At 45.7% G+C, this 26,573-nt stretch overlaps 1 protein-coding gene across 3 annotated transcripts; it reads right to left on the bottom strand.

Annotated features, from left to right (window-relative positions):
- Nucleotides 1-7,952: 7,952 nt before the first annotated feature.
- On the bottom strand, nt 7,953-26,175 carry KLHL26 (kelch like family member 26). 3 transcript variants are annotated; one of them, XR_005827653.1, is made up of 4 exons: nt 26,001-26,175; nt 14,049-14,231; nt 8,785-10,928; nt 8,041-8,051 (listed from the first exon to the last, which is right to left on the bottom strand). XR_005827653.1 is itself a non-coding variant. In XM_040592751.1 (3 exons), the coding sequence occupies exons 1-3, from the start codon at nt 26,045-26,047 to the stop codon at nt 9,347-9,349; spliced, it is 1,812 nt and encodes a 603-aa protein (XP_040448685.1). In that variant the 5' UTR covers nt 26,048-26,175; the 3' UTR covers nt 7,953-9,346. The 3 variants fall into 3 exon arrangements, 2 of the variants coding, with proteins under 2 accessions (XP_040448685.1, XP_040448686.1); XM_040592751.1 differs by having other exon boundaries at nt 7,953-10,928; XM_040592752.1 differs by lacking the exon at nt 14,049-14,231 and having other exon boundaries at nt 7,953-10,928.
- Between the last annotated feature and the right edge of the window lie 398 nt (nt 26,176-26,573).

Here is a 26,573-nt window from a genome sequence, read left to right as displayed (position 1 = left end):
CTGCAAGACTGTTAGAGATGGATGGATGAAACTTAGTTCAGCAACTGTGAGGGTTACTATTAGCCACAAAGTCATGTCCTACCCTAAATTCTAGTTGCCAGCTTGCACTTGAAGTTTATAACACGGTATGAGATACCATCGCAGAAAACAGAGCTGGGACTTAAAAGATCATCTAGGCCCTGCCAGGATCAGCCCTTCCTCTGTCATTCCTGACAGATGTTAGTCTAACCACTTCTTGCATTTTTCACCAGGAATAAACAACCGGCACACATATTCAGTTAAATACCCTCTAGCTGCGCACATGAACAGCGTATGACCTGCAAAATTGGCTTGTCATGCTAAAAGCATATAAATCATAAAGATTCAACACCAAGATACCTATTATCCATGTTGGTTTTGCTCAAGAAGCGAGACGATGATAAATAGTTTGTTGAGTTATCCTGGATTTTATACCATAGGTGGTAATATCAAACATCTAGAGACCCAGCTGCCACTCTGCCTCATCTGTAGCACCAAAAGATTAAGTGCCTAAGATGAAACTTGATAGATTTTACCCTCTTGGATCTCCCGAGATTGAAGACAGTGAAATCTCCCCTCTGACAGCTCCTGGTTCGCAGGGAAGGAATGCAGATGGCCAGGGAGGGGGTGGGGGGGTGGGGGGGGGTTACAGCTTCCTCCCTTAAGAAAATTCCTTTTCTTACTGTTTTGCCTGTGCAGCTTTATCAGATTAAATTCCAGTGTGCAACCTGGACCCTGCTTCTGTTCTTAAATTCTCTGATTTAAAAACAGTTTGCATAACAAACTTCTTTCTCTTCAATACAACATTTGTGTTTGCTGCATTGCCTCTGGAATGTCTCACCCACTCACAGCTCCACTTTTTGGGGTGTGGGTGGATCCGAATGGCTGCTAAGTGCATGACCCAGCAGACAATGTAAATCTTGACTGCATTAAGGCATTGGCAAGGAGACATTTTAGGCGAGTGCCAGGTTTCCTTCTTCCTCCACTGAAGGAGATATGCCATGCTTTTGACAAAATGATGAGCTCATACCGTAAGTATTATTTATGTCTCCTGCCGTCTTCACCTTGAGCACATATGGAGCCATGTGAGAACAACTTGATCTCACTAGAAAGCTGTGATGGGATCCCCCGAGACAGCAGCTCTATCTCCCCCAGCCTTCCAGACGTGTTATGAAAAAGTTTCTTGTAACTGAGAATCAGAGCTTTGCTCTGAAGCAAACAAAGAGTCATTGGAGGACGGGGCTGTGGTGTTCACATCTGCTTTTGTTGCAAACAACTCCTCACTGAGCAACCTGCAGCTTCTTAGAGCAGATGCAGCCTGAGAGCAAGCGGGTTTAGGGAGGAACTCGTGTTTACTTATTGCTTGTTTGTTATCCTCCAGGTCCTTAGGAATTGCTCGGACAGAAGAGATCCAGCTACTTCTGTATTTTTCCCTTAGAGGCTTCAGAGGAAGGTGCGAGGTTGCAGAACTTACACAACAGACAGCATGAGATTATGCCTTGATCGACAAATAAGCTGACTTTTTTTTTGCCTACAGACACAAAGATTTTGATCTTTCTCACTTCCTACTTAATGTTCCTGCTGACGTTTGCAACGAAGTTCCCATTATTCTCAGAGAAGAATACCCTGCAAAGTCCACAGAGTCCCTAGTTTCAGTGCTGTTTTGAACTGAGCTCCAAATTGTGCTTTCAGGAATGTATTTCAGGAAAATATTCTCTTGTTTCACTCTGAATCTGTGACCACTTCTTTAAGATATCCTTGTTTCCCGAGGGCAGATAAAAGCACCTGAATTACCCTCTCTGCACCACTCATCAAATCTGACGAGAACTCCAAGCAAACCAAGTTACAGCTGCATAGAAGGCTTGGTTCTGCTGTCTGTACCAGTATTCCCTTGTCATCCTTCCAGTTTAGTTTCTTTACCATTCCCTGTAAATTCTACAATTACAGAAAGCAAGCAAACACTGACTACTAGAAGATATTATTCTTATTTCTACAAGTCATATCTTCTGGTGCTCTGAAATACTTTGGCAACCACACAGAGGATTCTGTTACGGTTAATTTTCCCAGAATCAAGGCTTGGCTTCACGCCACGCTGAAGCAAGAAGTATTCCCGTGATGCTAAGGTGATGTGGTGAGCCGGTAAAGCGGCAGCTAGTTTGTGTCTTTCCAAAGATAACATCTGGATGGTAGGCAAAGTCTTCTATGCAGGTATATTCACAGTCAGCACTAAGAAGTGTGGCACCGGTAAGAATCATGCACTTTACTGAAACAAACAGGAAACCGGGAAATATTTTTTTACCACTATAAGATTACACCATCGCAAATCAAATTGTAGATCAGACAGAGAAGCATGTCAGAGAGCAAGATGTTTCCTTCCATAGCCGCCTGTCAAATCAAAATTCAGAGAATTTGGTGATATACTATATATAAAGTAGCAGAAAATAATTTCTTTTTAAATCTCATGGTTCAGCTTCAGAGATGCGTGCCTAAAGGGTCACAAGTGACAGATTAAAAATCCAAAGGTTTCTTTTGCTGACATTTTCTGAGCACTCGTGTATATTAAAACAGCTTTATGGTAGGCAAAAATCCCTGGTGTGAAACCACACAAGCATCAGGCCTTGTCCTGCTCTCTCCTACTATAACCAAGCAGAATTGCAAAGCAGCAGAAATACAACACCATGAACCATGAGCTTCAGCCGTGGCTAGCAGGCTCCACAGAGTCAACCACCTCCCTACTCCTCCACTTCACATCCCAGCGCAAAACCAACCTCTGCTATTTCCATGCCTTGGGACAGATGTTTACCTACAAGTTAAAGGCTCGACTGTCCTGCTGAAGGTATTAAAAATAAATCAGTCTAAGGGCGGAGGAGAATTCAGTATGGGTTTTTTGCAGGTATGGTAATTTTTGCATGAAACCCTGATGAACAGTTAGACAAACATGCCAGCCAAATTCAGGCACATCCCAAGTTTCAGTCATTTCACTCTGAAGTAGGAGCATTACAGAAGGTCGATTTCTCAGCAGGAAACTAAGCAACCTCCACGGCAGTCCCTGTTTTGTGGCTTCTGGGACTGAACTGTTCTCTTGCCCGACGCACACAGATTGCATTTGCACACCAAATGAACAAGGGGTGCAAATGCAGCACAGCTTACGTCGCTACAAGGACTGCTCTGGATTATGACTGCTATGAGGACTGTTCCGGACAGGAACAGCAGCATGCCCTAACAGCAAAGCATTTCTTCTACAGTACAATCGTGCTTGCAAAGTGTTTTGTAGCCGCAAAGTAGAAGCACCTCCTTTCTCCCTCCCTCTTCCTGCTACTGAAGCAAAACAAGCTGTGTTGATAAACCTGCCAAATGGGACAGTTTGACAGGAGAGAAATGAAATTTTATTTTTCAGGGACACTGGCAGATTTCTCTTGCAAAGTCTGTAGCGCAGATCTGGTTGCTGGCCGTAGCCATTTTAAGGCTGCAATTCAGCACAACGCATCAGTACACGGCAACTTCCAACACATGGTTATACCTTATTTCAGCAAAATACCTACACGTACGTTTAACAGCAAACTCTACACCAGACTGAAATACCCCCTGAAGTGCCTCACAGGTGCCTTGCCCTGCTTGCTAGCCTCGGGGCTTTGCAGACGAAGGGTCTGTGTCTCAAGAAAAGTGCGTTTCTAAGAAGTTCCTTTCAGGCTTCTTGGATAGCAGCAGTGAGTCATTTGCTTGAACTCTAACTGCTGTCCCGAAAAAGCCTCAGAAGGAATGTAACAACTTGGTTTTCACTGTGAAAACGGGAGGTTCTCCACTGCAAGCTATAAGCCTTCAGCCGAAAACCTGCCGAACATCTGGCCAGGCATCAAGGTTTGCTTTAATGGTCCTTCATGGTACAATGGGTGGACATATTTCTAGGCTACTACTACCAAGAAAAGCGAGAAGGACAGGGACCCTCTTCCTTCCTCCTCTTACCCCCACTGTAACAGCACAGCTGCAGTCCAACAGAATGCAGCAGGCTTTCAGAAAGACTTGGATGCTACAAGAAAAAGCCCCAAGCACAGTGCAACCCCACAGAACATGGCGGAAGGCTGTTGCAAGTAGCATGGGACAGCTGCCCCAGCCCGCACAACTCATGGGCAAACACACATGTGCTTGCATGTGGAGAGCGTCTCTATTCATCCGAGGACTAAACCTGACCCCCCTTCCATGACACATGCTCTCCCTTTCTTCCTAAAGAATTGCAAGTACACGCTTTTGGCACAAGGAAGCTTTCATCACACCAGCACCCTGAAGCATGCAAAATTAAGGTCCAGACACGTTAACTGCACCACAGGGCAAATTTGTCTCTTCCAAAGCTCAGTAAAATTCATACATTCCTTCTAAATCCAGTTGTAAACCACCATCCTTAAGGCAGTAATACTGAACGCAAGTATAGATACTGCCAAAGAGTAAATCTGCATCTGTAAGGAGGATCACATGTTTTAATAAGACCCCAGGCCACAGTGAGGGGGGGTGGGGTGGGAAGAATGGATTTAAATCTAACAATTACAAACTTTGTAGGGAGACACAGATTAGCAACCTGATTACAAATGTCAGATAACCATATGTAAAATAGTTTTTAGTACATTTTTCAAAGCACTGTGACAGGAAAATATACATCAAAAATATTAAACAAGACCAAAAGTTTAAATTCTGCTCCAGATACTCCAGTGTTAATGTAGTGCAACTCCAGTGACTTCAAAGGAATTGCTCTAGATATAAAGCAGTGTAGCCAGGAGCAGACTGGCTGCTAGCCTGCGTAAACAAGCAAGAAAAGATTTTCATTTTTTAAGAAGCCATATAAACTAGTTCTAGCTAATTACGTGACAGGGGCCTGGGTGTGAAACAGCAACTGCAAAGCCTCAGGGACCGAGCCAAGAACCTTTGATTTTCTCTCTACAGCTTATAAAACCTTCTGAAAACTTTTGCTCTAACAGCTTTTCTTACTTTCCATTGCAAACTGCACACACTACTCCAATGCTGCCCCTCCTGCAGGCCCCCACCATCCCCCTCAACTAAATCTTTACCCTTTTTTCTTACAATCTGAGGGTAATTTCAGGTTGCACCGCTAAACCAGCAGCTGTTTCCAAGCAGAAAGCACATTTCGTATTCATTTAATGGAACGTTCAACATTGGAGCAGTTGAAATTGTACCTGCCCCACAAATAAATGGTAAAACTGCTCTGTGAAACTCCCTAAAGTTGAAATATGAAACTGAAAAGTGCCAAAGTTGTGTATACTGAAACTCAGTTATTAGTTTGGAATGAGAAACAAAAAGTTCTGGAGTCTGTGGGATGATACTGTGCCTACTCGCCATTAAAATGCAGAGTAGAATCTAAGCTGTCTTTGTAAAAAATAACTTGAAGGGAGAGATGTCTATATGATATATATATGCTCCCAGGTGAAATTCAAGATAGCTGAGCCCTCTTAGGAAGGCAACGCTAGCCGGCTCCGCTCCCTCACTCGCCTGACATGCCAACACACCCAGGCTAGACTGTAAATTTATTCAGCCACATTAACTTTTCCTGGTCCTTAAGTCACAAGTGATGAAATCTCATTCATTTATGCAAGCAACTGGAAGATTTATTGTAAATAAAGTTCTGCACATTACACAACTGGCTAAAAATCATAATTAGAGTTGCACTGGGAAACATGTTTTATTTATTCTGACAGTAGTCTGGCTTCAATAATCCTAGCATGATGAATGTCCCTAAAGTTTGCAGAGTTTCAGCAACTAAAGACCTTATCACAGACATGGAAGTGGAAACGTCTGACTGGGTTTGATGTGGCTTACAAGAGGTCCCGAGCAGTTCTGTTGCATAGCATCATTTTAAATCAGCACCAGCGTACTAAGAGCTAGCGGGAGTGCCTTCATTCATTGTAAATCAAAAGAAATGAAATTTTCCACTGCTATTAAACTTCCAAGACCTTGGTATAAAAGCTAGGACACGTCTGCGTGAATTAGCAAGGTTCTAGGATAGGGAGAAACGACAGTCAGATTGCCGAGCCGAAAGACCCTCTGGAAGAGGGTCAATGACACCATTAATAGGATGCAGACATTCCCAATCTCTAGCTATTCTGCACCCTGCCAAGAGTTCTAGTGCTTTCTTTCTTTATAGTTTTAAGTACAATTTCTGGCCCATAAAACATCAGAGAAGACAGAAGCTATTATCCTGGCCATGACAGGAGTCCCTAATGGGACATGCATACTCTGCAAATACCTAGAACTAATGATGCTGCACTTTTACTGTTCCCCATCTGTTCAAGGGTATTTTAAATTGTACCAAATCAGGTTTACCCCTATAACGTTTATTGCTGCTCCGAGACTAATAAATGACTCCGTGTGCAATCAAACATTTATGTGGCTTTGCTCATTCTTGAAGAGGACCACTTGCTTTTCATGTGGGGCATCCCATAAAGTGTTTTCTTCATCCCGGCTCCAAAGCACAAGATATTTATGTGAAGACCCTCATCTAAGCAGTCAAGTTGTTGCAATAGAGCAGAAGAATCAAACCCATTTGTTTTCAGAATAACAGATGGGTTACGCACAGAACAGCCCAGAACCACAACTACATACTTCACAGGGATAAAACAAATTTTATTAGCAATATGGATGATATGCACTTCCACAAATATTTTAGTCAGTCTCTGCTATAGAACAGCTAGAATATTTCTAGCTAACATTATGAAAAATAGTTATTTATATTGCTATAAAAAGAACATTCCAGTAACAAAGAGAGGTGGTACACAGCAGTGCTCTGTCGCAAGCCTCAGCGAAAGAATCTGGAAGCCTTTCCCAGCTCCCACTCCGCAGCACCAGGGAATGGGAATGCGAGTACCAGGCTAGTTCACTGCATGGCAGGCAACAGTTGTTCTGTTTTTAAATACAGTTATAGAACGGCTTTGTGTATCCTCCTACCTGCAAAGCCACCATTCCAGTATGAACGAATACAGAGGTGAAGTCTGGTTTTGCAAGGTTGACCTTAAAAGCAATACAAAACACGCTTTTTCATTTTTCATTTTTGCTTTTTTTCTTTTCTTTTTTGCCCTTTACCCCCCGACACACACACGTACCTTAGAAGCTTGAAGTGAAAAAATAAAGCACCGTTTCCTTACAAAGAGATGCCAACTATGATCATTGCATGGGTTCTCCCGCCATCTGATGTGGTGTGGATTATGAGCACTATGGCTGCGTGTTCAAAAAAACTCAGGTTATTAGAGAACAGCCAAAGCATCAACTGCTGCCACAGAAATCCTTTTGGTAGGAAAATTTAAATAAAATAGGGAAGAATACTTAAGTATTTCAGGAAGGCAATGATGAAGGAATGACACGCTCATCAGAGGATGAATGGTATTCTGCAAATAGGAAAGCAAGTAACCTTCTATTTGTTACTAACCTAAGAAAGGACCCTTTCAATAAACATATGGAAGCATTAAAAGAAGAAAATCCATTATTTTGTAACTTTGAAGCTTGTATTGAGTTACATTTCATCCTTTCAAAATTTGCTTGTTATCTGCCAAGACTGTTCTTCAGTGTTTCTGGCTTCTATGCCAGACCAAATGAACAGAGAATGGAGTAAATTAACTGCCTAAGAGTTAGAACATAGAGCTTGCCCACTGACTTTAGCATACTATACAACAACAAGTACTTTTCATTAATTTATTATTGGCAAACCAGCAAATAGGTAGGAACAGATGAAAATATGCATCATTTTATCTAAAATTTAGAATGCAGAGCTTAACTGAGAGTGCATGTGCTCTCACCATATAATATCCAAAGGTGCTTCAATTTCATTATTCCAGAAAAAATATCTTTCAGTGAATCCGAGGTATGGAGTTCATGCTTTACACAGACCTGCTCAATGATTCATTAGCAAAACAGACGTTACATATTGTCTCTAAAGGTTACAGCACAGTATTTATTTAACAGCAGAATGCAACAGTTTCTCTAAAAAGAAGACTGCATACATCAAAATCAAACTTACACAGATACAAAACAAAGCCCTTGAAACAGAATACCTGATAGAAGGAGAAACTTTCAATATATTAATCAGTCAAATTAATTAGAAAAAATGGCTTGGAAGGAAGGAAAGTTCAGGAAGTAACAGTATTCTGTGCAGTAAACACAGATTTTACAAAAATGACAGAGTCATCTTAAAATGAATCTCTTAATTTAAAACACCCACTGGCAACAACAACAACAAAAAACCATTCCACTTGGACTTCCATCGTATTATGATGCCAAGTGTCTTATTTACAAGTCAAGGGAGAAAACCTTCAAGCTTATGAGCAAGTAGCACCCACCTCCTTTACTCTTTTCATACGAAAAGAGTTCGGATGAATGCGTATTGGTGCAGCGATGGGGTAGGCAAAGGCAACGGGGTCCCAAACCAGAAACTGGGAGGGGGGGGGGGGCTCTCTGCTTTAGTGGGGCAGCCCAGGCGAACAGCTCCAGACCTCTTATTGCCAGTGAAGCCAAATAAATTTTTGGCAGTTATTAAAAAAAATAATTTAAAAATCATGCCTGTTGATATGTAATCAAGCTATCGGCATGGCTTTAGTGTTGCAAACTCTGAATGCCCCGATTAAGGGAGAATTTCTGGACTAAAGCATCACGGTGCTGTCTGGGGGTGGTGAGGAAGGGATCTGGAATTGCAGCGTAATACAAGCAATGAAGAACCAACAGAGACCAGAGGTGTGCAGGGATAAATATTCCCCTTTTAGGAGGAGAGGCAACACCTTTGAAAAGCAAGAATATGCTTTCATAATCCAAGCACCTGAGCTCTTCTAGCTCCCACTGTCCCTTTATTGCTTCTGGAGGTCAGTATGTTATATAGCTTTTGGTTTCTTTGTTTGCTAAAAAACAACAAAGCAACATACAATGATTTTCGGAGCTATTAATAAAAATCACACCTGAACTCTTTTAAACAAACCACAGTACTTAAGTTACTCCTGAGCTGTCAATGTTTGCAATGTATAACATTGTTAAAAATATGAAAAACTGGCAAAATGCACCCCCCCATAAAAAAAAAAAGGAAAAAATAAAAAAAGAGAAAGGCTTTTTCCAGCTGTAACATCTGTGAAGTCTAACTAGCTGACAAGTGCTTCTGATGAAACATGCTTGCCAGAACACTACATAAGAGGAGGAGGGACTTTATGGAGGAGGGAACGCAAGCTATTTTTCTCCTTCCCTCACCCACAAAATGCACAATACCATTTGCAAACAACAAAGAAACACCACAGCATCCTGATAACATGCAACAGGAGGTGACTTCACAGGCCGACGCCGTCATGCATAGTTATCTCTGGGTGGTTACCTGCGGGAGTATAACAGGAGCACATGCTATCCCAGCAAAAGATTCTGGAAAATGTAGGTCCCTTTCCCATTCATCCGTTTCTGTGTTGTACACCTGCACAATGCTCGTAACATTGTTCAGATGCCAATTGTACCCTCCTACGATATAAATCTTTTTTTCTAGTAAACAACAGCCAGCTTCTGACTGACCTGCACGCATCGGGCTCACCGTTGTCCATTGGTCTGTTTCAGGCACATAATATTCCACAGCCAAAACATCGAAACAACGGTCAACGTGGTCCATGCGGCCTCCCAGAGCGTAAATCCTATTATTTGCGCTGACCATGGCATGCAGAACTCTGGGTTCGTTCATCGGGGTTTTAAACTCCCACTGATCCACAGCAGGGTCGTAACAGTGCAGGGCTTTTTTGTCTTCTACTGAAATGCCATACCCACCTGATATGTACAATTTGTCCCCTACCGTGGCTCCAGCGTGCCCCCACGTCCTGCGTTTCAGGGAGCACACGTAAGTCCACTCGTTATTTTTGGGGCAATACTTCTCTACGGAGGCCAAGCTCCCTGACCGGTTCCTCCCACCCGTGGCATACACCATGCCGTGGAGGACGTTGAGCTGGAACTGGATCCTGCTCTCCTGCATGGCCTGGATGCGCAGCCACTGGTTCAGGTGCGGATCGTAACGGTAGCAGATATCCACAGCTCCCTCGCCGCTCCGGTACTGCAGGTGCTGCCCTCCTACGACGTAGACAAAGTTGTCAAGCACGGCCACACAAGAATGGCTGCTGCCCACCTCCATTTCCGTCAGCTCCTTAAACTGGCGCACGCTGGCGTCCGGCAGGTAGTAGACTTTGCAGCTCACAGTGCGGTCATTGTCGGTGTAGGGAGTGCCACCAAAGGTGATGAGGGACAGGACGTCTGAGCGGATGGTGGTCCGAGGGGATTGCATCTCGTGCTGGCGAAAGGGCAGGATCTGGTAATTGAACGCCTCCAGCAAATACTGCCGGCACAAGACGTCTTCCACCATGATGTCCAAGGTCTGGACGCTGTCCACCAGCTCCGAGGACTTCATCAGTGGGAAGCGGATGTGGCAGAGGACCTGGCTGGCATTGGCGCGGCGGGTTGGGTCATACTGCAGCCAGCGGACGGCAGCACGGAAGAGGTCTATTTCACTGCAGCTTTTCAGCTTATTGCTCTGCAAGAAGAAAACGAGGCGCTCCAGTGGCAGGTGGAGGAAATCCTCTTCCTCAGAGATCTGGAGGAAATGCCTAAAAGTGAATGCATCTACTGATTCCTTCAAGGATGCGAGGCTAAAGGTGGTGGCCATCTGTCCAATATTGAGACATGTTTCTACGCTCATGGCAGACTTCAGAAATTCTTCGCAGAGCTCCACGACAGGCACCATCTGGAGGAAAACAGCAGCTCCCAGCACATCCTGGATACAGTCAAGATCAAGAGTCACTTCAGCACTGTATGCAAAGTCTATTATGTGTTTCAGTCCTTTTGCAGATACACCTTTCAGTTCGATCACATCTTGGCTGGCTTCTCTCATCCCACCTGTGAACATTGCCCTGGAGGTCAAGAACACAAACAAAAAATTTCCCCCTTTTAAAATACATGTAAAATGACAGATCACTTCAGAATTTTATTTTTTTAAAACATACTGATTCTTTTAGGGAAGATGGGGAAGGGGGGGAATAAGTCAAGGCTAAATCTCTAAAAGCCACGAGAAATTAGAGTGTGCAATTACTTACATAAAGCATGCAGAAACAGTGCACTGAGAGGTAACATTCAGAGCTATCAGAAAGTTAAATTTTTCAATCCCGTTGGCAGCGTAAGTAAGAGAGGACCACAAGCTTCAAGAAGTCAGCAGAGCTACCAGAGCATGGAGTGTAGTACACCGGACACCAACAAACCCATGATATTCAACAACCAAAGGATACTACAGGACCTGCACCAGCAGAGATTGGTAACCATACCCTAAAGTACGCAGTATTTGTGAGCACAAAAAATACACCTCCGAAGACACCTGTGTTTAGGAAGCCAGCAATCCTCTGAGCTTGCCTGCAGCTCTGCCTTTAGGCACAGATTTCAGTTGGTCTGTGATATCGCGGGCTAGCTATGAAATGGCTTCAATATTGCATATGCAACACATCTTAGGAACAGCTTTGGTAATCACAACAGAACCTGCCCTCCAAGGTTCATTCCCAACGCCTTAAGAAAATGGGAGTTGCAGCCACTTTAGAAAACCTCTGTCATGTTGCAGTACGACGGCAGGGGGCTAACAGGCAATTAAAAAAAAAAAAATATTTTGTTACAGCACAGCTGCAAGCACACCAGTTGACCAGGCCACGCAGAGATTAGGCCCTAGATCACCTCCTTGGGAGGCTTCTAAATTCCACAGGAAGCACATACCACGCCAAGGACTGTGCGCAGACATCTCGTAAACCACTCTTCTAGAGCGGTGCTGTGTTTCCCAGCTACAAGGCCTGTAGGCGTGATGGGGACATAACTGCACATTTGGGTTTTTTTATACGTTTACATTAAATTTCAGCAGTTTTTGTTATATATGGGTAGCTCAGGGGCAAAGGTTTGTGCTCTGTGTAGTCTTCAACAAGCGGTAGCAGAGCAGTTCTGGGGAAGCCAAAGTCAAAACAGGTTGCTGGAAAAACTGCGAGACGGAGTTTCGCCATTCACTGCCACCGTACGCACACCACAGCAAGGCTACAGCCCGCCATACAAAAGACCTTTCAAACTGCTGGAAGCTGCCTGCACATTTTGGGTTGGTTTTTCCACCATCAATAACCTACTCTTTTCCATCAGAAAGGTGAATTCATCGTGAAGGCACGTAGGGCTGCCTTAGGAAGCTGCAGTGACTTTAAGGTGCAAGTTAGTCAGAGAGAAATAAAAAACAGACCCTGCTCTTCTGCATCAACACAGGAATAAAGGAATATCTTGGGAACAGTGTCGAAAGACAAGAATTCCAAGTTTCCTGTCCAAACCAGGCTAGAAAACCTGCTGCCGCCCAGCATAAACCCAAGAAATCCTGAATGACCTAAATAAGGAAGTATCTGCATATGGAATCAGCTTTCTGTAACCGAGTGACCAGGAATACTGTTCACAATTATTTGTCCATGTAGCAGATGAGAGCATTCTGCTAAAACCCCCTTGCATATCCCATGTCACAGAACAGCATGCTGCCCTGATCCCCTGCCCCAGAGGATATGCAGACGTACATGTACTCATGCATTAGCTACACAGAGCTGAACATGCATAAGGAAAGAAAAGCATTATTGTTGCCACGATGAAGACAAATCATCAAACAAAATGCAATTCCTTTAAGAAGTGTTATGGTTCTAAAATGCTGATTATATAAATGCCTCAATTTCACTCTCTTCCCTCCCCCCTTCTGCATAAAACCAGAGTATTTTCAAAAGCTAGATTATTCTGCCATTGTTCCCCAGGACAACCTTCCTTAGCATCACAGAAGTTATAACAAGAAACCTACTCAGCAATTATGTTTCAACAGTGAAAACACACTAGCAGTGGCACTGCATACAGCATTTATGAATACAAATAGTGCTATTAGCATTTGGTGGGAGATCAGCTCCATCATTAATTGCATGCCTGTTAGGGAGAGTGATAAGCTTGGAAGGTTTATGTTACCAAAGGGAGAGAGAAGGGAACAGCCTAGAAAATGTGTAGGTAAGACGGGTGCCATCAGAGCAGCTGAAGAAATGGGTGAAGGGATACAAGAGATATGCCAAGGGACACTGGTTACCTGCTCAGCAAACCAGTCTGCTCTGGTAAGGAACCTACACATCAAGGGATCGCAAACCCTGCTGAAGAGCCCTTCACCCTGACTTGCTACGACCTGCGGTCCAGAACAACACCCAGGTCAAGTTCTCTGTTATTTCGAACCTTCCCTATACCCACTGCCTCCAGCATGGGCCTCACTTGACACTGCTGCTGGCACCACCAGAAAAAAATCCCTAACTCAAAAGTCATTCCAAGCCAGAGAACCATTACAAAAGAGTTTGACAGAGGCAAGGTGGATGAATACATATTTTCGCTTACGACTGAATTTCCTGCTCTGCAAATGGCTCACTCTGCATTAATTTACTGGGAAATCTCATCCCCGTGCTTCACTTTTCTACCCACACAAGACGGGACAATTCTCCCCTACCTACCAGAAGCCTGGGGAACGCACACACAAACCGCTTCATACTCCTCAGGCTGAGAACCGTGAGCACTGGAGACAGATCAGTGGTATTTAAAGATAACAGGAGTGTATTTACAATGGGCACCATCCTTCAATGGGATGACTCATTTCAGAGCCCTGCTGCCACTTCGCAATCAGCTCAAATAGCTCCAGGGCAAAAGCCTGTTTCCTTCAACAGGCAGAGCACCTACTGAGGCCGCCAAGGTGGGTTCAAGACCTGAGCTTGAACTTGGGTCTTGGCCCAGCTGCTGTAGTCGAACAAACTTCATCTGCGTGTAGAGGGACAGACTCTGAGCCTCTATGTGCCTGCAGGTAACCCCACCGACATCCATGGGGCAAACCGTACCTCCAAGGGGCTGTGCATGGGTGTGATTTCAGGGAGTGGTGGGAAGGCTGGGGTAGGGGAGGATGGGGAAACAGAAAATCAATGGGAAAGGTAAAAATGCCTGCTTCCCTGTCAGATTCTCACCTGAAATAGTCACTGCAGGCAGCCAAGACAACTTTATGAACCTGAAACACTTCATTATTTATAGTGAGGATGACATCAAGCAGCTGAGCCTGAGCTCGGAGCGAGGCCAGTCCCTGCAGTAGAGTGGTGCTGTGGCCAGGAGCAGAGAACGTGCATTTCAGGGTGCTGTTCTTGTCAGCCATGCTAAAAACAGAACAAGAGAGACAGGCTGGTTTTAAATTAAAACAATATGTGGTATACCTACAAAGCATGCTGGGGAAGACACTGTAACATGAAGCAGTTTGAACGCAAATTCCCAGCTCAATCGCCACACAGAACATCATGACATCAGTACCTCGTATTCCCTTCTCCCAGTACAAGAGAGACTTCCAAATTTTTAAATTATACTCTCGCATTACTGACAACCCGTCACGCCACAGCACACGTGGGCTTCAGAGACCCTCCAAACATCAGTTAGCGGGGCCAAAGCCTCCAACGAACATCGGTGTCCCCACACTACAACTACCCCAGAGTCCACCCTGACCTTGACTTCAACCACGAGACTGAATCACAGTTGCTTATTCTTCTCACCACCTATTCTGCCTGCAGCTGTTAGATACTCTGCACCGTCCAGGGACAGCCCTGCTAGCCCTATTTGATCCTTTCCTTATGCCTGACCCTCATGAGAAGAGCAACAGCAAAATATTACATAGCACTAGCTGCTCTAAATAACGTCAGCTGTTTGAACTACACTGTAAACAGTCCCCTCCCAGTGTAAATATTTCCTTGGTTTTCCCAATGCCTCTCACACATGTTCCCCAGCGCAGAGAGCATCATTCTTAGATTCACTTGGCCTCAGATGCACTTGTCAGCGAGAACGCTGCATTTGGAGGTGAACATCAGCAGTTATCTCTCTGCACAAGTGGAAAAGACTATTAGATGCTCTGTGCTCCTCTGAAAATAACTGCAATTATGCTGCAGGTTTCCTGAGCAAGGCGACAGCGGATCAGCACACCCTGCCCACCAAACAGGGACCACTCACACCATCAGAAGCATGAAATCCTAAATTCCTTTGCAAATTTAATCCAATTCTGAACTACTTTTCAGGATCAAGATCTGGGTCCTTCTGGGAAGAAAACACACATAAGGTCCACTCTTCAGGATGGGGTTTATATTTTCAGAAGCATCCTGCTATTTGGTCTTTGTATTTTAAAAATATTTTATGGAAGCGTAACATTTAAAAAATCCCAAGCAGATCATACCGAATCTGGAAAGCTGCATTACTTGCTCCCAAGGCCACATGGGAGAGTGCACTTAGTACTGTACTTAAAGAGTAGTATTATTATTTAGGTAGAATATATGAACACAGCCAAAAAAAAAGTAGTACAGAGACTAGCTCCCCATGTGCTAGGGGCTGCATAATCCCATCATTTGCTAACAACTGTCCCTAAGAGTTTACTACCTAAACAACAAGAGCCACACACAATGGGTGAAACAAGTAGGCAAGGTCAGAGAAGAGTCAGGGAGATGGGATAACAAAAAAGGGGATGTAAACAATCCTCAAACAATAAGGAACAATGGACAGGACCTGCTACTTGCCTAACTTATCGGACTGCAATTTCCTGCAAGCGAGTTAAGGGAAATCTGCGATGTTCATCAGAGCACTGAGAGGGCAGCCGCTTTATGTGAGTAGCTTTAGAGCTCTTTGGGATGCTGCAGGATGCAGATATCAAATCTTTGCAATCCGTTTCAAAACTCCTCAGCCCTGGGAACATGCCTCAATATTCATACAAGTTCCTACTGGGATGACTGATACCAGTCAGCTGTGCTTCTTGTAGCAGAGATCTGAAATTTCTACCTTAAAGTCAAAGCGTACTAAAAAATCTTAGTTCAGAGAGTGGAGTCCAAGCTCCAACATCCTTCCTATAATAAAAAGGATTAGCAAAAAGTCAGTTGATGACAAGACCTTTATCCATTACTCCGCGAGCCAAGAAACGTCTCTCCGCTCCAGCTCTTCCCATGGCGAAAGAGGAAGGAGATTGGAGGGAAGGAGTGCATGAATATTCATCATGTCAAACTCATTTTACTCTCCTCTCTGGAACAATGGCTTGGATTTGCTGGACTCGAAAGGAGGAAACACTGAGCATAAGCAAGGAAATAGATTTTGCCTCTGAACACAGTATCACTCACCAAGCAAACCCATTTTGCTTCACGCTGGACAGGTAACATACACACACAGACAGCTCTGGCAGCTCATCTGGGAGATGGCAACTCCTAGATTTACCGTAACTTCATTTAGATGCGATCTCCTGCAGGATTCTTCTCATGGGAATTTCCTTCAGCATTTTTTTCATACCAATTTTAAAATATTCCTTTTTCCAGCCTAAGGGCTTACCCATATAGAATCGCTTTCACTCTATCCACAACCCTTCCAGTGTGGGTCCCTCTTCAAACAACAACCTTTACCCGAACAAATATTCCTCTTTTTTTCCTTTTTCTCAATTAACTTTAACAGTCATTGTTAATAACCAGAGTGTAAGTTTAAAGTAGATGGACGACTGAATCTGGGCGGGTAGATATTTCTGTGCTGGAATAAACGTGTTTGCATGTGCAATTCATTTCAATAGGCAATTGTGAACAGCCACCTCAGAAAAACTCCCTGTACTAGTTCCTTTGTCTATTCACAGGTATAGAATAAAAGGATCCAATGATTACACAATCCTCCAAAGGCTGTGGGGGGGGCGACAAAACAAAACAAAACTGAATACTAAGAGAAGCATTAATAATGTCCCGTTTTCTTCAGTCTGGAAGCAAAGAATTTTTAGAACATACAAGCTGGAAGCATAATAAAATCCACACAAAGCATGAGAAATCAAGAGGTTTTACAAAAAAACAAAGCGGGAGGAGGAGAGGTAAGAAAACAACAACAAACACTGTTTGCACCGCATTTAATAAAAAAGGATTTGTAATAAAAGCAGGCTTGGCTCAAACCAGGCTGCCGTGGCACGGGGTGCAGTGGCGTGCATCACATCGCACGGCCTTGCTTTCCTCTCCTTGCACTGCATTAGGAATAGAGGAAGAAGAGAGGCAGCAGCTGGATGTCAAGACTAAAAAAAAAAAAAAAAAAGAAAAAAAAATAAAGCACAAAAGGAAGCCTTGAACATCTGAAAGTGCCTTTGTGAAGCTGTCCCTATCTTGAGATCTGAATATGCCCTGTACTTGTTGCTTAACAATCTGTTACAGAAGAAACAGCCTTGCAGACAAACTTCGGGAGAGTTGCATCCCCTCCTCAGCAGTTCAGAACATGCCTTCAAGATAAAAGCCTTTCATCACACAACAGTGAGAAAGTGTTTATTCTGCTCCTTCCCCCCTTCCCTTGCTGATGGAGGGAGGGCTGGAGAGCCTCTGGTATTTTCCTCAGTTTTTCGTCTTTGTCCTCAAAAGGACGGCACTGTGTGAAGTACTTCCCCCACCACAGGGGTCTGCAGAGGCTTCTGTGGCCGGAGCGACCTTCGGCAGGGGCTGAGCGTGCTGGCTTGGAGCGGGGTCAAGCGTGTCTGGCTGCACCCCATCAAATTTATATCCTTTGAAAAAAAAAAAAAAAGTAAAACAAAAACCATGTCAAGCAGCACCTCCACTGCACATCCCACAGGCTTCGCAGTGATCTGCAAGGGGATCTGCAAGTGTTTACATGATCGTAACATGAATATATTGGTATAAAGGTGACTTCACAGCAACAGAAATCCCACTTTCCATATGGAAATCACCGTAGTGGTGAAAGGCATCTTTATATTCATGGAACTGCACCCATCGTACGAATGGTGGGGGCAGCTGGAACTCAAGAGACACGTTGATTCCAAAGGGCAATCCATTCTGGGCAGCAGCCTCAAAGGCTGCTAACATCACCGGTACCCGCTTTTCAAAAAGGGACTGCCAGGGAACGAGTAATGGGATTGAGGATTTGTCTCCAAGCCACTGCTCTGAAGCCAGATTGCTTTCAATCCTCTCCAGTCACCGCAGGATAAAGCTCAGCATGGTGTATGTGACCGTAGCTTGGAGAAAATCAGCCCAAAACCGTACACATGTTGCAGGCTTGCAAAAATGTTAAAGCAAAGGGTTAAGGGAGTGGTTCCAGCCAGCAGGCAGCCAGGGAAAGCAAACAAGCCCAGAAATTCTGCTTCTGCTGCTGCACCTATTGCAGGAGCTTGGCCATGTGCTCATCCTCACCCCAAGCATGCTGACCACATCCTTAGCTGACATGTTTCTGAGCAAGGGCTGCTTGATCTTTGACCAGAAACAGATGCAGCGAGGAGGCATCTGATCGCAGGGCTGGACACCCAAGAGGCCTCTAAAACTGATGGGCTGAGAGACATTTAAGGGCCATACTTCAAGGAACAGTTCAGGTGGGGCACAAAGAACACCCCAATGAACAACCGTCCCCTGGCTCTGCCTCCTCGATTCTCCACAACATCACGTGTTATCCAAGATGCGTTTCAAGCTAATGAATCATTTTTACCAAATCTGTACTGATGATTAAAAACATCAAAGCTGGAATTAAAGGCTTACCAAGCATGAGTTCATATTTCAGCATGTTTGCAACTACTGCACAAGTACAAATGGAGAGAATTATACCACGCCAGATTATAACATTTCACTGATTGAATTAAATAAGAAAAATCTCTTGCTACACAGCTGCCTGTCGTCTTCTTTTATAACACAGCCCTCCTTGGAAGGAGGGGTAGTTCAGTGCTAGCCAGGCTGGCTCTCCATCCCAGTTCAGCATCCTTGCTAATATCCACCCACATTTTCCCACTCTCTGGGCAGGTGCTGCTCGGTAATTTTTCATACAGGAGAAACTCAAGGAGGTTGGCAAGATTTCTAAGCAGGGCAAACTTCCAACAGCCAGCCTCTACAGTAAACACAAGCTCTAAAGGTAGGACCCCGCGGGGCATGGCTGGGGTACAAAAAAGGAGGGAGGAAAAGCAGCAGCATGTGTGTGTGTTCGCATGCATCAAGTACGGAGTGCCACAGCTTTTCTGTGGATAAACAAAGGACTTGGGATTGCAAAATAGCCAGCAAGGCACCTCCAGAGCACTCAAGCCTGCAAGAAATTTTTTATGGCAAGAGCAGCAGAACTAACATACAGCTGAAGAGTAACTTTATTTAGAACATAGGGTATGAATATTAAGGACCTTCTTTGAGAACCTTTGAAAGGCAGCATTATAGATATTTTAATAATGCAAATCATTTAATGCCTTTAGTTTCATGCCTAAGTAAAAAACACATTCAGATTCTGATTTTTAAACTACAATTAAGACACTTAAAATCAAAACAAAAGTCAAACTCCCTCAGATAAGTCACTGGTAGCCATGGTTACTGTAATATTTCAGATCCTGAGGCTTTATATCACATGCCCAAATGATGAAAATAAGTTTTCAGCACCTCACACTAACAAATGTTACATTAGGGCAAAAAAGGCTAAACCCTTTCCTGTAGATTTGCCGTCTCATGGGCTCTTGTTGGGACTTTCGGACAACGCTCCCGTGGCCTTTGCACCCCCTTACAAAAAGACATCAAGAGGTTTCCTTGAAGTTTGGGTGCAAGAAAGATGAGATGCTCCCAGGCAATGAGACTTAAAAATACCTGCCCTGTTAACCTACTTACATTCCCAGCAGCAAGCAAGACCGTCACCAGCACCCCATCAGAAACAACGTTTACCATCGTTTCCCTGTCCAAATTAGCAACAACAATAAGCACTTAATGATCAGCAACTAATTAAATATTAACACAGGGAATGAAGGGGACGTTTTGCAGAGAAACATAATCATCCTTCGGAAAGATATACAAGCAAAATCATTTAATCGATTTCTTTGTTCCCCTTTCCAGCTCCTTCCCTTAATTTCTTATTTCTCTCCTCTGCCTCCACGCATTTTCCTCTCCTGACACCCCCTCTTTTATCAAACGCAATAAATACAAGTAGAAAGCCTGAGACTAATATCTCTATTTAAAAGTGACTAGCGATTTGGACTGCTCAAATAAGATATTATAAATGGGTCTGAGTTAGAGAAGGTGAAAAAAATGGTCTTCTGTAAAATGCCTGAAGTTGAATAGTAAAGTTTGAAAAGTCTCGCCTTTTGTTTTTTACACTTTGAGTCCCAAAACATAAGGAAAGTTAACATTTGATAAAGGGAGAACAAGTAACATTCATTACTTAAAAAAAAAGAACAAAGCCCAACAAACCAAGCTCTTTTTTTAATTTGTGTTACAGCGACCCAACAGGCTTGTCATGCTCACAAAGAGGGAACTGAGGGCTCAAGAAATGGACTGCCTGATGCTGGGTCGGGACCAGGCACTGCTGGGCTCCCACGCTCTCCACTGCTGGACAACCCACGCCTGATTCAGCCTTGCATTTAGTGAAACCAGCAGTTAAAGACATTTCACAGGTGGCAGGAGGTACCTTCATGTTTCATTTTTAAGTGCTTTCTGAATGAGGTCCTACTGATCTTATTTGCTTATCTGCATCCCACTTCTCCCAGGTTGGAACCAAGGAAAACCTATAACCCAAAGGTAAGGCAGCAAGTTGAAGCAAGAGGCTTTTTTTATTATTATTATTTTTTTGTCCCCTGAGAAGTCCTAGACACATTTCCAAATCCGTGTTTTTCTTTTTTTCCTGAGCTGGACTCACACAGGGCCCAGCGGACACGGACACACACACAAATACATACTGCTCCCAGGCTTCAATCAGTAGGTTGTTCGCAAGCCAAAGGAGGTGGGATTTTGGTTTCTGCTAAAAGCACTAATAAAACTGGATGGCTGTCAGAAGCTGGCTGGCCTGGTAAAATGGAGCACTGGAGCAACAAAAAAGTGGAGGGTGAAATACCTGAACACATTAAACTCTGTGCAACCTCATGGAGTATCAACGTAAGGGACTGGTCAGTACACGCTGTACCCAGGACAAACTGGGGGGGGGGGAATGGACACACACCAACAATATAAAAAAAGAAGAACAAGATTCTTAAAAATGCTTCTGTCACAGAGCCAGCGTCATCTTTATGCTGGTGCAAGGACAAATGGGAAAAGTAGCATGGTCCTCTCTGTTCAGCACCCTAAGCGGCCAACGCAGCTCTCAGGTAAGGTACCCGTGAGTCCAAATTCACATACTGGTAGCATCAAGATATTGGAGGGAAACAAAGTGTCAGGCTGAGAAGATCATTTATTTACCAGGATCTGCCATTTCTCTTCTCTCTGCCCATATCCAGAGCTACTGCAGGGGACCTTGTCCTGTACAGGGATTTTCCTGGGGCACCCTCAGTCCTGCCCCAAACCTCCTCCAGCAGCAGAGAGGATGGAGCAGGCGACGGCGACACACATCACCCAGCACTAACACCACCCTGCCTTTCCACCACCTCAACCTGTATTTTTACAATAACCGAGAACGGGAAGATACTACTTCACCACCCCAAACTTTATCCTTATTATATTCTTGTCAGCCCCAAGCCTAATCCCACTGAGCCAGGAACAAACTGAGCAAATATAAAAATCACTCTAAGCATATAAATTACTCTGACAGCCACAGGCAGTATCACAGCAATGAAAAAGTCAGCTGCTCTCTTGCTCCTGAGCTCAGCCAGCCACACAAGGACCCCCAGAAGGATGGTGGATTTTACACCACGTAAAATTAGCCTGTGTATCCACAGTACATGGCTAAGTACAGGCTCTTTATACACTCGATACTCCTGCTGACAGCGCTGCGTTAAACAGTTCCATGTTCCCCCCACCACATTGCCCTTACGGTCAAACCCTGCCAACCCCCTGCTCTGGAAAAAGGAAAACTACAGCGAAGTTGTATCCAGAAAAAGAAGAAAAAAAAACAAAACAAAACACAGGCAAAAAGCAGAATCCTCCTTTTACAACACACCACCAGAGTCGTTCCAGCAGGCAGAAGCGGTGGTGGGTGTTTTCTGCCGCCATCCCTGCGCACCTCCCAGCAGCACCCGTGGCAGAGCTGCTGTGCAAAGGCCGAGAGGCACCTAGTGGTGTGGGGAAGCACGGCAGAGCCACCAAGGCCACCCCAAAAGGAACACTCAGCCCAGCCCCAAGCACTTGTTTGCTGCTGGCCTTCTAGATACCACCCCGCTCCAGCATCATGTTTTCACCTTTGGAAACGGAGCAAAGCTGATTCGTTGCACAGCTACCACCGCTTTTCGTCCAAAAAAGTCTCAGCTTCCTGGCTCGTCACAGGTCAGCAACACCTGGGTCCTGTTCCCGCTGAGGACAGCCCATTTCAGCTCCACTAGCAGTTCCCAGCAGGGCAGAAAGTTCCCCCCACCAAGCAAATCACTCTGCTACCTTCTCCCACACAACCATACCGGGCCCTTCGCTCCACACTTGGAAGAAACTTCAAAAAACTTCAAAATCGGACTACGAGGTACTTGTTTGTCTCAGCCTGTTTCTGCGGCACTCGATTGCATCGTCTGGGCAGTGTTGCAATAAAAACGACAGGACTAGTTAAATGCAGAGTAGGTACTACAGCATACAGTGAGCAACAGCACACCTTTCCTCTCCCTGCACCTCCACCCTCCAGATTACTGCCTCAGAGCTGCTAGGGATCTCAAGCAAAAGCAACGTAAAATGATGAAACAGCAGACAACAGAAGAAAAACCCACCATCCCTTTAATGCAAACTAAAGAAAACATCTTTTCTCGCAGATGCGAGCAGCTGTCTCAGCACCTGGCATCGTAACACCAATTCCAATTCAGTTCCAGGATCAAATCCTCTTACCGACGCAGCTGTTTGTAGCCTGTTTCCCTCATTACCTAAATCCTCTGCACTTACCTCCTGACAGGCTTGCACCCATCCTAAACATCATTATGTTTCCCAGCTCCTTGGGCAGTTCAGTTCTGCACAGGCTTCATGCCACCCTCACTGGATCACCTGAACAGCATAACCCAAGACCACCAGAAGTGCAACAACGGCTTTTCTAAAAGGTCACTGACTTCTGTGCAAGTTCAGCATTTATCTTCCATGTAAATGCCAAATTGGAAAAGATGCCTTAGCCACTGTCCCTTGATGCTAGGCTTTTCCTTACAAAGCACTTAATGCTACACAACGCTTGGAGGTAAGACAGGAACCTTTAAAGAATCACTTAAGTTTACTTTTGCTCTAAATAAAGCCTCCAGCTCATAAGTCTCCCAACGTTGAAAAAGAAAGCAGCAGTTATTTTTACAGTGATTCAATTAGAGTGTAAACATTTACACCACGTCTACCAGATCTAACAACTAAATCTGTTTTCAAATTGCCATGTGGCAGTGTATAGAGCATAGAAACCACACAAAACTAAACTTCAAATAGTTTCAAAAGGAGTGGGGGGTGAATCTAAAAGGCTGAAGCTATGTAAGATTACAGAATCACAAAGGCAAGGCAGAGTCACAGCCCTTATCATTATCTTCCCCCAACGTGGTTTTACTCCATCCTCCTGCAAGTTTTCTCTCTCTCCCACCGTTTTCTTCAGAAGCAATAAGGTTAGGGGAGTTCAGGTCGACTTTCTCTTGATGTGAACACAGACATATGTACTTTGAGATAAGGAAGACCTGCGGGTCTCCCTTGCCCATTCATTCTGGTTTTGACAGGTGGGACCGCTTTCAGCAAACACGCCAGCGTGTAACAATACTGGGGAGGTTTTTGAAAAGTGTTTCTACAACCTGGCTGCCTTCCTTGCTTTGACCGATTATTCCCAATTTGAGAGACACGCAGCTCTCCTCAACAACTCGTCTGGACACTTTAATTCCTGCTTAAAGGTCTGCACGATAACATCCTCTCTAGCATCCGAGATGATTTTCCTAGATCTTCGTCACCCTGCTTTGTACAATCCTGCCTCACCACCACTGCAGCAGAGTTCACGCACCTCACTAAAAAGTCTAAAGCACAGGGCGCTTCTCTTACCAAGGATACCAATGGATTTCACCGTTTCCTCTGGATTTACTTGTTCACTAATCAAAAAGCATATATTCAGGAGCAGCACAGTATTACAGAGTGAGCCTCAGCATGATACGGAGGGCTGAGTAAAATATGAAACCCATTTGTAACTCATGAAATTCTATCCATTGAGGAAGAAAGAGGAAGGGAAACAAACAAAAGGCAGGCAAGTTTGTTTCAAAATGGAAGATTTGGGCCATTTGCTTTCCAATGCACAGCAACAGCCTTATCTCATGCCATCAGTGTGTCAAAAGCCTTTTGTCCATCCCATCTTGCATAGCAGGTTCCTTATCGAATGAAAGCACAGGATCCCCAGCAGACAAGTTAATTTTCTTGCTTTGGGGAAGCCAGCATACTTATGGGTAACAAGCATCAGCCATGCAGTAGCAATTCCAAAGATGGAAATTCTGTCCGTGCTGTTTGAGTAACAGTGCACCACCGAAATGGCATGCGTGTAACAGCAAGAGAGGACTTTGTCCTTTTGCCTTAGAGAGTAAATACTCAGTAAATGCAAAGAAGTCAGAAGTGGAAGCACCTAACAAGGAATCAGTGTTGATAGGGAATGCCCTTCTAATTCTTCTTGCTCTAGAGAGACTATGTGGCACGTCCAATGCTCCCCATCAGGTTTTCCCCTTGGATATTCCAATAAACACATCCTTTAAAACAGAAGACTAACGACCAACAAGAAACAGTATCCAAACTTCAACCGGCTTTACTTTAAAATTTACAAAGAAAATAAACATGCAGCGATAGGGAGCATGACGGAGCTACAGCTCAGGGAACAAAACGGCTGCAGCTTTAGCCTGGGTGATTTATCACAGCCCTGAAACAAATTACTTCCATTTCTCACTGCTACACACCCAGAACCAAGAAACTCTGGAGCGGCAAGCGAGCAGCCCTCCTGACACCCGTGTGAAAGAAGCGCTGCCGTTCCTGTTCTGAGAGGGAAGAAAGAAGAGGTGCAGAGAGATAAAATGAAATGCCCCAAGGAACACAGCATAGAGTTTACACAGGGGGTCATTAGAGGAAAATAATAATTAAAAAAGTATATATACACATATATATATATATATATACACACGCCGTGGTTTAACACCACAGTATATAAGGTGAGAATTCAGACAGGCTTCGCCAGTGCTGAACAATGACAGCAAGAGCTCTCCCTCTCCGACATACAGGGTGGTTATTTCAGGAGCGAACGCAGAGTTACGATGAGGACAAACGATGCTTTGAAACCAAGTGACAGGTTGACAGCAATGACACCCGAGAGACAGACAACACAACTTTCTGAAGTGTCCAACAGGGCAACTTTTGGATGAGGAGAGACAGGGAAGCCCTGGGAATGGAGAACCCCCCCGAAGCGGCACCCCTACAGCCGTCCGCCGCCACAAGACCCCTTCAGGGACCTCCGACCCCGCGCTGCCCTGGAAGGCCGAGTCACACCCCGGGACCACCACCAGTGACCCAGGGAGGAGGCTGGGGCTGGGGGGTGCGATGGAATGGGCCTGAAACACCAAAACCTTGGGGCGCCCCTGTAACCCCAAAAGGGGGTGTCCACAAACCCCCCCAGCCGCTGGCTCCGCAGCCTGCCCAAGCGGGGTCGGGGTGTGCTTCACAATATTCTCCGTAGAGCTTCCCTCAAACCTCAGCTTTCCTCCTCATCAGCTCCACCTGGGAAAGCCTGGTTACTAATTACCGGCGTTATCTTTCAGAGGGCGCTCAGCCGCCGGGCCCTGCTCAGCGCACCCCCTCAGCACCCCGGGCCGGCCTCCCGCCTCGCCGGGACCCCCGGGCAGCCGCAACACCGAACGTAAAGGGAAAATAACTGAACAGAGGGGCGCTTGCCGGCGCTGGAGGAAGGCGAGGAGGCGCCGCGGCCGCCACCGGGCCCAGCCGGCCACCGCCCGCCACCGCGGCCCAGCCGGGCCGGGCCCCCGCGCTCCGCCCCGCCGCCCGCCCGCGAACCCCCGGCCTAGGCCGCGCCCGGGCCCCGCTCACCTGCTCGGCCGCTCCGCGGTGAATTCGGCCCCGCCGGACTCCGCCATCTTCGCTGCGCCGCCGGGCCCCGAGCTGGGAGGCGGCGGGAGCCGCCGCGTTAAAGGCGCAGGAGCGAGCGGGGCCCGCGGCGGGCGGCAGGGACCGGGGAGCGGCTCCGCTCCCGCCGGGCCTGGCGCCGCCCCGCCGCCACCGGGGACTGTCACCGCCCCGCCGGTGAGGGGGCCCGGGGGCTGTCGCTGCCCCACGGCTGAGGGGCCCCAGGGGGCTGGCACCCCCTCATGGCTGAGGGGCCCCGGGGCCTGTCACCTCCCTCGTGGCTGAGGGGGCCCTGGGGTGTCTGTCACCCCCCTCGTGGCTGAGGGGGCCCTGGGGTCTGTCACCCCCGTTATGGTTGAGGGGGCCCTGGGGGGTCTGTCACCCCCCTCGTGGCTGAAGGGGCCCTGGGGTCTGTCATCCCCCTCATGGCTGAAGGGGCCCTGGGGGGTCTGTCACTGCCCCACAGCTGAGGGGGCCCGGGGGCTGTCACCATCCAATGACCATGAAGCCCGGGGGGGCTGTCACCTCCCCATGGCC

This window comes from Falco naumanni, chromosome 4, assembly GCF_017639655.2.
Source record: "Falco naumanni isolate bFalNau1 chromosome 4, bFalNau1.pat, whole genome shotgun sequence".
Taxonomy (NCBI): domain Eukaryota; kingdom Metazoa; phylum Chordata; class Aves; order Falconiformes; family Falconidae; genus Falco; species Falco naumanni.
The sequence above is the reverse complement of the archived record's forward strand: the minus strand, read 5'-3'. Positions and strand labels throughout refer to the sequence as shown.

Bases quoted from the DNA above. Each gene is read 5' to 3' on its own strand.
- KLHL26 (XM_040592751.1), bottom strand. From the start codon at position 26,047: ATGGCGGAGTCCGGCGGGGCCGAATTCACCGCGGAGCGGCCGAGCAG. The intron at 14,232-26,000 runs GTGAGCGGGGCC...TTCTGTTTTTAG, and splicing joins ACCGCGGAGCGGCCGAGCAG to CATGGCTGACAAGAACAGCA. The intron at 10,929-14,048 runs GTGAGAATCTGA...CTTGACCTCCAG, and splicing joins GCCTGCAGTGACTATTTCAG to GGCAATGTTCACAGGTGGGA.